General features: G+C 47.2%; 1 protein-coding gene across 5 annotated transcripts in view; it reads right to left on the bottom strand.

Annotated features, from left to right (window-relative positions):
- MTOR (mechanistic target of rapamycin kinase) overlaps positions 1–12,301 on the bottom strand; it is a 117,616-nt gene that overhangs the window by 5,269 nt on the left and 100,046 nt on the right. For all 5 annotated transcript variants that reach the window (XM_029227673.1, XM_029227674.1, XM_029227677.1 and 2 more), the window contains 13 exons: positions 11,677–11,775; positions 11,256–11,378; positions 10,878–11,060; positions 10,320–10,454; positions 9,927–10,101; positions 8,458–8,593; positions 7,250–7,397; positions 6,496–6,618; positions 5,183–5,265; positions 3,905–3,977; positions 2,882–2,956; positions 2,356–2,491; positions 1,622–1,687 (listed from right to left, as the gene is read on the bottom strand). In XM_029227673.1, the coding sequence (XP_029083506.1) occupies positions 1,622–1,687; positions 2,356–2,491; positions 2,882–2,956; positions 3,905–3,977; positions 5,183–5,265; positions 6,496–6,618; positions 7,250–7,397; positions 8,458–8,593; positions 9,927–10,101; positions 10,320–10,454; positions 10,878–11,060; positions 11,256–11,378; positions 11,677–11,775 (1,555 nt within the window). The remainder of the gene's footprint in view (positions 1–1,621; positions 1,688–2,355; positions 2,492–2,881; positions 2,957–3,904; positions 3,978–5,182; positions 5,266–6,495; positions 6,619–7,249; positions 7,398–8,457; positions 8,594–9,926; positions 10,102–10,319; positions 10,455–10,877; positions 11,061–11,255; positions 11,379–11,676; positions 11,776–12,301) is intronic.

Here is a 12,301-nt window from a genome sequence, read left to right as displayed (position 1 = left end):
TGTGGCTCACGGGCTCTAGAGCACAGGCTCAGTAGTTGTGGCGCACGGGCTTAGTTGCTCCGCGGCATGTGGGACCTTCCCAGACCAGGGCTTGAATCCGTGTTCCCTGCATTGGCAGGCAGATTCTTCACCACTGCGCCAGCAGGGAAGTCCCTGGAACTTAACTTTTAAGCCACATAAAAACAACCAGGTCCACCAGCACCTGGTGCCACCAGAACAGGCTGTCCTGACGCCCCTCTGCGATGATGTATTAAGGAGGCGGGCCCTCAGAGTTAAACCAGAAAGCATCACGTAATTTGGGTGAGGCCAGTCATCTGTATGAGGCCCCAGACACCGTGGGTGATTCAGGTGTTTATGGTATCCAGTGTAGAGTCCAAGCTATTTATAGATGATACCAATCCAGGATCTCAATTTCCTGCTGAGAACACGCTCTTCCTTTTTACACATCCAGATTCCATCCATCCAGTAAGGCTCAGCTTAAATTCCACCAGCCCACGATCTCCCTAAACCACTGCAGTTCAGAGTGATACCTCCTTTCTAAGGCCCACCATCCCTCTGTTACCAACCAAATTATGTGGTACCTGTGCAGTGCACTGTTCTCTTTATTATTTCATATATACTCTGGTCAATTCCATAATGGGACTGTGTGCTTCTTCAGGGCATTCCTGGTGTCTCACGTTCTTTTTGCACCTCTAAACACTATTCGGCTTAGCTAAGTAACTAGTTGCAAATGTTCCGTAAGTATTTGTAGAGAATATTTTACTGTTATACACCCTGACAATACTTCCTAAAGGATGACCGTGTAGGATGTTGTTAGATGTGGAGGTCAAAGGGTTGGGCTCAGGGTAGGGAGCAAAGGGCAAGGGTAAACAAAGTTAAACAGCTTTACTTTGAGACGTGTCAGAGCATTTAATAAGCTGACCCTGTTCTGGCTCTTGGAAGGCCATTATCTGCTTGGAACCCTGTTCTGTGGACCACATTCTTGGAAACAATGTTTCATGTGGTTTCCTAGCTCCTCAGGCAGCAGTGTGAGTACATTTCTGCTGCTTCCATCGTCCTATTTCTGAGCTATTAACAAAGCTTTAGTATTAAGGTATTATAGCTAGTAATTATCACAACCCAGGCACCATTAAAGGGCAGGCTAAATACAGGCTAATATTCAGACATACTTTTTTTTTTTTCTTTTCTTTTTTTTTCTGCAGTACGCGGGCCTCTCACTGCTGTGGCCTCTCCCACTGCGGAGCACAGGCTCCGGACGCGCAGGCTCAGTGGCCACGACTCACGGGCCCAGCTGCTCTGCAGCATGTGGGATCCTCCCAGACCGGGGCACGAACCCGTGTCCCCTGCATCGGCAGGCGGACTCTCAACCGCTGCGCCACCAGGCAAGCCCCAGACATACTTTTAATTATGTTTTTACAGATAGATTAAGATTGGATAGTTTGATCAAAATTTCTGAGCTTTAGCTACCCACTCCTTCCTGAGAGGCATTAAATAAAACACACGTTAGGTGCTTACTACTTCAAGTCATGCTTCCTAAAGGCAGTGACAAAGCTCACCCTCTTCTAGAAACACTATGGACAGAAAAGGACAGAATCTGCAACCCTTCAGGGGATGCGCCCACCTACTGACTGGCCAGCAGAGTAGGAATCTGTCCTCGTTCGTGATCGCTTGTTGCCTTTGGTATTTGCTAGGGAAAGAAATAAAGGGAGGATTAAAAAGTGCTTCAAATTTTGACTTGAAAAAAACTTGATTGATATATTTTCTTATAATCATAAAAATATAATTTTCCCAAAAGCTATAACCCCTAAGAGAGAAGAACCAAAGACGTATTGCTCAGGAGAAAACGGGTAGCTGTTAGCACAGGTATCCCATCCTGAGGGACACTTTATATGGTTGAGCTGGATTCAGACAATGTAAACCAGACAACAAGGTGAAAGTATGACAAGCACAGTGGAAAAGATGCCTCTTATTAGTAAACACCTTCTAAGGAGGTAGGAAAAAAGAACAGACTGAGATATTGCTGAGATACCACAACTGCTTGCATCTCCTGTCAAAATTCCATCTGCTACTCAACATGAAACCTAAACAAAAATCATTAGAGTACTTAATTTACCCTGAGAAAGGTTTCAATTAGTATCTAAACTGATGACTGGAGTTTTCTGTCTTAGTTAATAAAAATACTTGAAATTCATTTCCAGCCACCAGAGCTGCTTTGTGAAAATGTAATGCGGTAGCCTAGTAACGTGTCTTGGGCTCCGCGCTTGAAGGGGGACAGGATCGTGAAATGGAATGCGTCAGATACTCCCACTTTGGGAGAGTGCGGACTCCAGTTCCCAGGCACTTGCTAAGACTCACTGTCCATCAGCCTCCAGTTCAGCAAGGGGTCATAGACGAAGGCTTCCAGCACGGCCATGACGCTGTCCTTGTGCTCCCGAAGCACTTCCATCACCGTGTGGCATGTGATTCTGTAGTTGCCGTCCAGGCCCGTGACCTGCAGATGGGCCAGAGCCATTCACCACAGAGGTCACCAACACTGGCCCCTGAAGGCCTTACAACCGAAAGTCAGGCAGTCAAGAAGGCGTGTCACCTCCACTCAGGAAGACGACTTAGCCCATTACTGATGGGCCAGGCTGGGAATGTCTTCAGAGCAAAGGGTCAGGTCAGGACTGTGATTCATATGAAACAAGGTCTGGAGTAAAGGTTGGTAAGACTTTCAAAGACGGATCATTTCTAACACAATGGAAAATACCAGGAAACGACTACAGAATAACCTGGGCATTTGGGGAACTGGAGATCTAACAAGGAAGCAAGTCTGTCCTCAGAGAGGGTTGGAACTGTATCGGTCCCACTTCAAATCAGCTCATTATCAATATCCACTCACCTCCATAGCATTGGTCAACATTCTTGTTAGTCTAAATGGAATCTTCTCTGGGAATTTCTCTCTGGTCATAGCAACCTAAGGATAATAAAGGGAAAAACCAAGTCCACTGGTTAGACTTTTCCTCAGCTGAAGCCAGGGGCAGGCAGGTGGCTTTCCTTTGCATCACCAGCACCGACTTCAATTAGAGCACAGAAAGGAAGCAGCTTGAGTTTAGTGACGGGTCTTGTCACTGGGATCGAATAGACAACTAAAAATAAAAGAGAGAGGGTGGGGGAGAGGGAGAGGGGGAGAAATGGGGAGAGGGGGAGAGGGAGGGTGGGGAGAGAGAAAGAGAGGAAAGAGAGAGGGAGAAAAAGAGAGAAAAAAAGAAAAAGACAAGTGTGCATCACGCCCAGGCCTTTGACCAGCAGGCCATGTCGAGGATAAGGGATTTCTCCACTTAAAGAGGGTGTGTGCGGACTTCCCTGGTTAAGACTTCGCCTTCCAGTGCAGGGGGTACGGGTTTGATCCCTGGTAGGGAACTAAATTCCACGTGCTTTGCGGCCAAAAAACCAAAACATCAAAAAAAAAAAAACCCAACAGAAGCATACTGTAACAAAGACTTTAAAAATGGTCCACATCAAAAAAAAAAAAAAGGAAACTTAAAAAAAAAAATTATAAAGGACTTCCCTGGTGGTCCAGTGGTTAAGACTCCGCCCTTCCAATGCAGGGGGCGTGGGTTTGATTCCCTGGTTGGCGAACCAAGATCCCACGTGCCGCGCGGAGCGGCCGAAAAGAAAAAAACAAACAAACAAAGGAGGGTTGTGAACCGTGCCCCCCATCCCCCTTTTTCTGAGTCCAATTACAGCAAGTATCAAAGAGCATGGATTTCATTTATTAGACTGATTTTCTATCACCTTGGTAGGAGAGGCAGGGGTGAGGATAATGCATTTTGGGCTTAAGTTTGCCTAAGTGGTTGGAGGGGGGTGGAAAGTGATCATCCAGGAAGGTGAGGTTACGTGGTGTTCTGGAACGCGTGTTCACCTCAAAGCAGTCCCCAAAGTCAATGTGCAGGATCTTCCCGCTCAGCCGGTCCAGCATCAGGTTGGATGGGTGTCTTTGAGAAACAGAAGAGAGACCGGGGGAGGTCAAGAGAGCAGCACAGATGAACAAATCCCCAAGTCTGTGAGACTCTAGGCCAGGGGCTGGCTAACTACAGCACTCAGGCAAAATCTAGCAGCACCCCTCCAGCTTCTGTAAGTAAAGTTTTACTGGGGCACAGCCACGCTCACTTGTTTATATATTGTTTCAGGCTGCTCTTATGCTACAGCAGCAGAGATGAGTAGTCGTGACGGAGATCGTGTGGCCAGCGAAGCCTAAAATATTTATTATCTGGCCCTTTACAGAAAAGGTTTGCCGACCCCTGCCCTAGGGCTCAAATGAGAGTTTATCTGTGTGAATCACAAGCTGCCCCACGATACCGAGACCATTTGCTCTCCCAAGGTCCTTGGTCACAGGATAAATGGTTTCTGGCAGTGCTGGCATCTCAGGGTGACAAGCTTCTATCTTCGCTACTCGGCACCTATCATAGGGTCTCATCTCCCTGAGCCCCTGAGCCAATTCAACAGGTGTTTTACTAAGTGTTTTTTCTGGATCTTAGTTCCCTGACCACGGATTGAACCGTGCCCCCTGCATTGGGAGCACGGAGTCTTAACCAGTGGACCACCAGGGAAGTCCCCCTGAGTTTTTTAAAAACAGGAATTTATTATTTCTGTGGGATAAAATTTTTTTCACTCTCAAATAATTGCATGAAACACGATCTCAGGAGAAGAACAGTAGACGTCGGAATACTAGTTGTTTTTGTTTTGAATTTCTGAACATTCCTAAACTACTTTTTCAGTCAGTACACTAGGATGAAATTTATTATGTAGGAATATCAGAAGGATCTACTTTGGTTGGTTTCAATTAAGGAAATAGAATTATTTATCTTAGCATGGTGGTGATTGATAAATGTTTATTGAATCAATAAAATCAACTGGATTTAATATGGGTTTTAATACATTAAACCAACCTATGGAGAAAGTAGTACCCTTGAACTATTGTTTTTCTTCTCTTTAGTTTGATGTGTTGTTCTGTTGGCATGGACAATAAATAGGGGACTAAGGTTGATGCCCCCAAAAGCGCCTAAAGTACAAAATACAAATACTTACCAAATGGTCATAAATCTCACTGGAAAACAAAATGAAGCCATTCAAGAAAACTACAATGGCTACAAAATGAAGCCATTCAAGAAGCAAGACTCAAAGAAACAAATTCACTCACCTATCGCCCAGGCCCAAAATATACCCAACCATGGACATGACTGCTAAAGAACGGGTGTAATTGGTTCTTCGATCAAACCACACCTAGAACACAGGAGCACACGTGAACCAAGGCTCTGGAAACTAACTTGTTTCAACATAATTATACCCCAATCAGTTGTTTGCTTATAGTCCATCAATAAGCAGTTAGAACGTATAAGGGAACCAAAATCACATTCATAATTACAAAGATAAACTATGCTCAGAATAAACTTAATTAGAAATGTGCAGAACTTAGATGAATAAATAAATTAAACTTTGCTTAGAAATATAAAGACTTGAGTAAGTGAAAATATCCATTTAAGGATATCCACTTAAGATTGAAAAGATGTACTATCCTCCCAGATTATTCAATACGCTGAATGTAATTTCAATAAAAATTCATTGGCACGTTTTTGGGGGACCTTGACAAAATGATCCCAAAATTTATCTGGAAAAAAATTATATGTAAATAGCCAATGAGAAGAGACTTGTATTAACAGTGGGATACTTGAGGAGAAACAGGCAGAAAGATCAATGAAATAGAAATTCTAGAAAGAAATCCAAAGGCATGTAAGAATTTAGTATATAATAAAAATTGACTCTTTTAAATAGTGGTGAAAGGATGGATGATTTGGTAATACTAAAATATTACTTCATCATCTTAAAAAAATAAAATTTATGCCCTAACTTTAAATTCCAACTTGGGTTAAGGATTTAAATGTAAACACAAATCTTTTTTTTCCCTTGTGATAAGAACTTATGTAATTTACTCTCTTAACATCTTTTATATTTATCATACAGCAGTATCATATCACATCACAAATCTTATAATTAGTAGAAGAAAAGATAAGTAATCTTGAGGTGGAGACTTTCTAAATATAAAGCCAAAGGTAGACTTTAAAGAAAAGGATTAAAAATCTATTAACTTCTAACATTTAAAAATGCACACCAAAACCAAAACAAAACAAAAATTTCAAACTGAGAAACATACTGTTAACAAAACTGAAAAACCAAATAAATAGGAAATTTATAATACATACGAAAAAGATTTAACAGCCTTAGTAAAATACTATCGTAAAGCAATGGTTGAAACTTTAAACTACTAACTACTGCTAGACTGCATGGCTCGCCCATTCAATTTCTGCTCTAAAAGACTGCCCATCATCACAGCTAATCATTACAGAGACTCGTCCACCAGGTGCACAGGAACAAACAAGAAAACCATTCCTGACCCGAGGGGGTGCCCCAAAGGGCAGTGGCACGAGTGGGGTGGGGTGGGGTGGGGTGCCGTACCTCGGAGCTGGGGCTCTTCAGCCACAGCAGCCTGGCCAGGTCGTCCCCAGCTGTGTTGTTGACGGCGTGCTCAAACACCTCGACCTTCTGCATCAGAGTCAGGTGGTCGTAGTCTGGAGCCATCTGCACCAGGACACAAGGGCTGTGAGGGGCGGCCTGAGATAGGCAGCGCACACCCAGGAAGAAACAAGCCTCCGTGGCCAGGCAGGGCTGGGTTCTAATTTCCCCACCACCGCCAAAAGGAGAAGGGAGACTAGGAAAAGCAGTGGCCACTCTAACCCAATGACCACAGGAAGTGCCAGGGCGTAAGGGTAAAACGGGTCTTGCCTCAGTACCAGCCTACCGGTATGAACGAGAACACTGGAAGGTTCAAGGTTTGGGGTAACAAACAATTCTCGTTCTCCTCACTCACACACCTACTAAGCATTATTTCCCCATATGGCCAGTCAGTGCTCTGTATACATTATTAGTATTCAGTAGATACATGTTGCCTGATAAATAATGCTGTCCAGTCTCACGGAGGGTGATGGAAACCTGATTTCTGGGCTTTAGGGTCCTTCTGTTTCTTAGAGAAGGTTATCTGCTTTAGGACTCACATCATTAATCCTTCGTCAACAGCTAATTCCCTCAAACAGATTTTTCAGTGATGGACACGTATAGAAGAACGAGAAAAGCAGCTTTGTACAGATTCCCTGACTGGTGAGTTTTGCCTCCGAGACACTAAAGGGTTGGGCCTGGCAGACTCATCACATACCCGCAGCATGATGCGATGCTCGATGTTGAGAAGGATCTTCTTTTTCTCCCTGTAGTCCCGGATGAGGGCGTGCAGCGTGTCACAGTGGGGGACCCAGCCGATGAGGCCCGAATTGGTTGATAAGGGAATGACAGCATATCTCTGGATGCTAAAACCCATGGGGAAGCAGGGTCATTGAGCAGAAAACAGAGTAGAACTTTTTTTTTTTTTTTTGCGGTATGCGGGCCTCTCACTGTTGTGGCATCTCCCGTTGCGGAGCACAGGCTCCAGACACGCAGGCTCAGCGGCCATGGCTCACGGGCCCAGCCGCTCTGCGGCATGTGGGATCTTCCCAGACCGGGGCACAAACCCGTGTCCCCTGCATCGGCAGGCGGACTCTCAACCACTGCGCCACCGGGGAAGCCCCAGAGTAGAACTTTGATCCACTCATGGCACATGCAAACTGGTTTGAATGAACCCGCCGGCACAGGGCTATTGTGGGGTGTGTGATGAGGGACGTTTTGTGAAGGATAAAGCATCACACAGAGTCAGGGGGCTGATGGTGTGAAGGCACCATCAGCCTTCCCAAGCTGTCTAACAAACTCACTCCTTTGGGGGAACAATCCCGTGATTATTACTAAGCCTAAAATAACCTCCCCACTTAATATCTATGTTCTTTTTTTTTTTTTTTGTGGTACACGGGCCTCTCACTGCTGTGGCCTCTCCCGTTGCGGAGCACGGGCTCCGGACGCGCAGGCTCAGCGGCCATGGCTCCCGGGCCCAGCCGCTCCGCGGCATGTGGGATCCTCCTGGACCAGGGCACAAACCCGTGTCCCCTGCATTGGCAGGTGGACTCTCAACCACTGCGTCACCAGGGAAGCCCCATATCTATGTTCTTAACAGAAAGAGGAGTAAGAGAAGACTGAGGACAGGAAGGGCTTGGCAGGGCTGTCATCCGGTAAGGGTAGAACACATTGAATTTGTGGAATCTCCAGTCTAAAGGCCACAAAGTGTTCCTTTCTGAATCCTCTGGAGGTTATCAAAGGCATTTCCCATGAGAATACTTTAAAAACCTGGAGAATTTTTCTCTTTGACACCTTGGCTATTGATGACTTCCTGTCAGGTATGTAATTATTTATTTGGCAAAGGTACATGACTACCTGGAGAGATGTTAAGAAATAACTAGAAGATTTCTCAAGTCAGTGCCATTTTCACGGCATCCTGAATACCTGAGGTTTTTCCGAAGAGATGTTGGGTCATTGGCCAGAAGGGTGTTGACCAGGCCGAAGAGCTGCATCACTCGCTCGTCCTGCCGCAGATCTTCATGGCCCTTCAGGAGGAAGACAAACTCGTGCCCGTTGCTGCCTGTAAAGAATGGGGGGAGCAGTCAGCGAGGATCAGAGGGTCTCAATCCCACTGGCTGGTGGACCACCACTGCATTCACAAGTCTGTGGACACATAACTTACCCAGTCATACCGTCCCTACAAAGAGAAGAAACACTCCCTAGAACGGATGAAAAGAATGGCCCTCCTGTTAATGGTCCGCCAGTGAGATGTTCAAATCAACATAAGTAAAATTTTTAAAAAACTCTGTCTTCAAGGGCCAGGAACAAGTCTGCACAAAGATGGTCACTCTACATGTCCCCTCCCCAACCCACTTTCTGTCCTTCTCTGTCCTGCTCTGACCCGAGAAGCCTGACCCCTAGAGACCACATCCCCTGGGCTCCCCTGTGTGCTTGGCCAATGGGGGCAGTGGCGGGAGGTCAGAGGGTGGAAAGAGGGAGAGGTCAGGGTACTTGCCCCTGACAACTGGCCAGGCTACGGTTCTGGAAATAGCTCCCTCCCACTGTCTGAGCCACAGCTTCTAGGGGACGGCCTCTCTTTCCAGGTTACAGCCCTTGCCGGGCTCTGTGCCCTCTTCATGCTGGAGGTTAGGGGTGAGTACTAACTTCACACTACTGGCTCTCTTAACTCAGCCACACCTCCGAAAACAGTCCTTTGGTAAAGTCTCTTTAATTAGACGCTGCTGAAAGCTGACCAACACGTGTTTTAGTATTAGAAAAGGCCAGCCCATGGAGAGACAATAACCCGTGGGCCACCACTTGCGGCTGCCCGGTGAATAATCACTGTTTAAAAAACACAACCACTGTTAAAGGCAAGAGAGCTGAGAGTGTCAGCAGAGCACTGAGGCCTCCCGAAACCACACCCTCTAGGTAACGAACCTCACTGTCTGAACTGAGTTCTACTTCAGTCTGTTCACTTTGCACAGCAATTCCCACAAAGAGAGAATGTGAGAGTGAACAGGGACACTCGAGCCCGGTGCCCTTCCTTCGACGTGGCCTGTCACCTGCCGTGCTTGCATCCGGGGCCTCCTTCTTGCCTCATCAGCTCCCTGACAGCTGCCCACCCAGCCATCCCCCACGTCGCAGGCCTTCACAGCTCCCTTCCACCTGTTCTGGGGGCGGGGCGCAGTGTTATGCTTCACTTAAGTAAGCACAGCTGTATGAATCAACGAGGGGTCCCAGGGAGGAGGCAGTAAAGGAGAAACCCACTTTTCCCTACTCGGCTCTCAATAAACGGGAGAAAGATTAGTCGTGTGGACAGCAAGCAGTCGTTTCAGGAGAGGGGAGGGGTCTGCCAGGGTGGGAGGGAGACTTGGGTCCTTACCCGAGTCTCGGGTCCGCACGACGGTCCTTACCCATAAGCGTCAACTTCCGGGGCCTCTGCTTGGATGTGATGACTTGTAGAGATGGTGCAATGGACTGAATGCGAATGATCGGCTGGTTGGGGTCGTATGTTCCCGGCACAGCCAATTCCAGGTCCCGGCACATCAGAAGTTTTGGGGACACGTATTGCAGCTCTAAGGATGTGAGCTGTGAATAATTACCACAGGGTTTAGTTTTCTGTCTCAGGGAGGAATTTAAATGCCATGTAAGTATTTTTCAATGGGTTGCTAATAGCGATGACTTGTCCCAAAGTCTGCAGGTAGAAGTGGAACCAGGTGCTGGGGGGTCAGGTTAGAATGTTCACAGACAATAAAACAGAAAGGACCATAATGGCCGTTAACCCTGCTGGAGCCTCAGGATCCTACCTGAGGCAGCTGCTTTGAGATTCGTCTGAACACGTGGTAATAGAGGTCCCAGGCTTGGGTGAGGTCCTTGACATTCCCTGATTTCATGTACTTCCTGCACCACTCTTGGGCCTCCATTAAATCTCGACCATACGCCTGAGAGGGAATGCAGGGGAAATTTGCAAGTTGTCATTTGTGTTGACTAAGCCACAAGGCTGAGTCCCCAAGCAGACTGCAGAACTCCTCGGGAGCGCACCCTGGCCAGAAGGCACTGGCCTGGCTAGCTCAGCAGGGAAGCTCGGCAGTATTCCAGCCCCAAAGTCCCAACCTCAGAATGGCTTCTCAGGTAAAGTAAGTTCGGAAGACAGACGAGATGGCCTCGTGAGGAATCCCATAGTTTTCCCATTAAAGTTTTGGGAGAGTTCTTGTAACTTAGTGACAAATAAATTTCTGGTGTTTTATATCCTATGACCTCCCTCCATCAGAATACATTTTCTTCAAGTCAGTAAAGAGGTTAGAGGGAAAGGGGTCTGCAAAAGGCTCTGGAGTCCCGTCAGTTGACGCTTTTTCATCCCATACCTGGTTGAAGGATGTTTCCTTCAGAGTCTGGGGTCCCCGCTCCATCATAGCATGCAGGGGCTCCAGCACCTCGAACATGCCTTTCACGTTCCTCTCCCCAAAGTACAAGCGAGATGCCTCTTCCAGGCCTTCGTGCCACATCTCATGCCAGAGAATGGCCACTCGGATCAGCTCCTCACTCACCTGGATCAGAAAAGGGAAGGAGGGAAGCACCAAGGATAAGCTAAGCTCAGGAAGGCCTGTCTCGGAGAAACAGAAGGTACTCTATCTGGCAGCCAGAGGGAGTACACAGCCCTGTCAGGAGGAAGAAAGACAATTTCACTCAAGACCTCTGCTCAGTGACCAGAGGCCATGAAATCTGCCCCAGCCCTGACTCACCATCATGGCCTGTTGCACCAAGGTGTTACTGTGCTCGCACATGTTCTTCAGAATCTTGTTGGCCGCATTGTGACGGGCCGTGGTGGTAGACTTAGAAGCCACCGTCAGCGGGTAGATGAGGGCCTGAAGCAAATACAGAAGGAACATTTCCAAACTCGTGTGAAAGGAGGATGACAAGAATATGATACCGACACTCATCTGAGTCTACCAGGCAGGGGCTATACGATCTTGGCGGGGGTTCTTTCTTTCCTGGAAGGCCCCTGGATCCCAGAGCCTGCCAGCTAGGCAGGCCCTCCCGGGGGCAGGACAGGACGCTTAGCTCCCAGTTGCACTTGCATCTCTAGAGCAGCTTTAGGAAAGGCTGGCCACCAAATCAGAAGGTCAGCAGTTAGATGAGAAACTGCCCCGGGTCTCCACGTACCTGGGGGTGGTACCGACCAATGTCTGTGAGAAGCTGGTGAATGAGACGTCCCACCAAGGGCCTCGGCGTATCAATTCTCGCAATGAGCTGAGGTATAACCTGATATTCAGAAAGAGACAGTGTGCAGCATGAGATGTGGAAACAACTCCAGTTATTCTTCTGAGCCACGAACAGCTCTTATGACTTGTTTGGTAGATGCTGTTGGGCTTGGAAATGGTTCATTCTCTTCAGTTCTCTAAAAGGAACTGAAGAAAATATGGAGTCTTGACCTTGGGGTCGATCCCTACTTCCTCACCACTGTACAGCACATGCTTCCTTGCTACTCTCAACAGTGTGTGACTGTAAGAGGAGACAGACGAGGAGCAAAATCTGACCCATCCCCACCTGTAACCAAGTGTCCTCCCCTGTAATCAAGTACCTCCCCTGTAACCAAGTACCTCACCTGTAACCAAGTATCCCAACCTGTAACCAAGTACCCTCACCTATAACCAAGTACCCTCACCTGTAACCAAGTACCCTTACCCATGACCAACTGTCCTCACCTACAACCAAGGAGCCTCACCTGTAACCAAGTGTCATCACCTGTAACCAAGTAGCCTCACCTGTAACCAAGTGTCCTCACCTG

Source organism: Monodon monoceros, unplaced genomic scaffold (assembly GCF_005190385.1).
Source record: "Monodon monoceros isolate NGI ecotype Baffin Bay Population unplaced genomic scaffold, NGI_Narwhal_1 Super_Scaffold_18, whole genome shotgun sequence".
NCBI classification, from domain to species: Eukaryota; Metazoa; Chordata; class Mammalia; order Artiodactyla; family Monodontidae; genus Monodon; species Monodon monoceros.
Note: the sequence above shows the minus strand (reverse complement) of the source record. Positions and strands in the feature narration are given on the sequence as shown.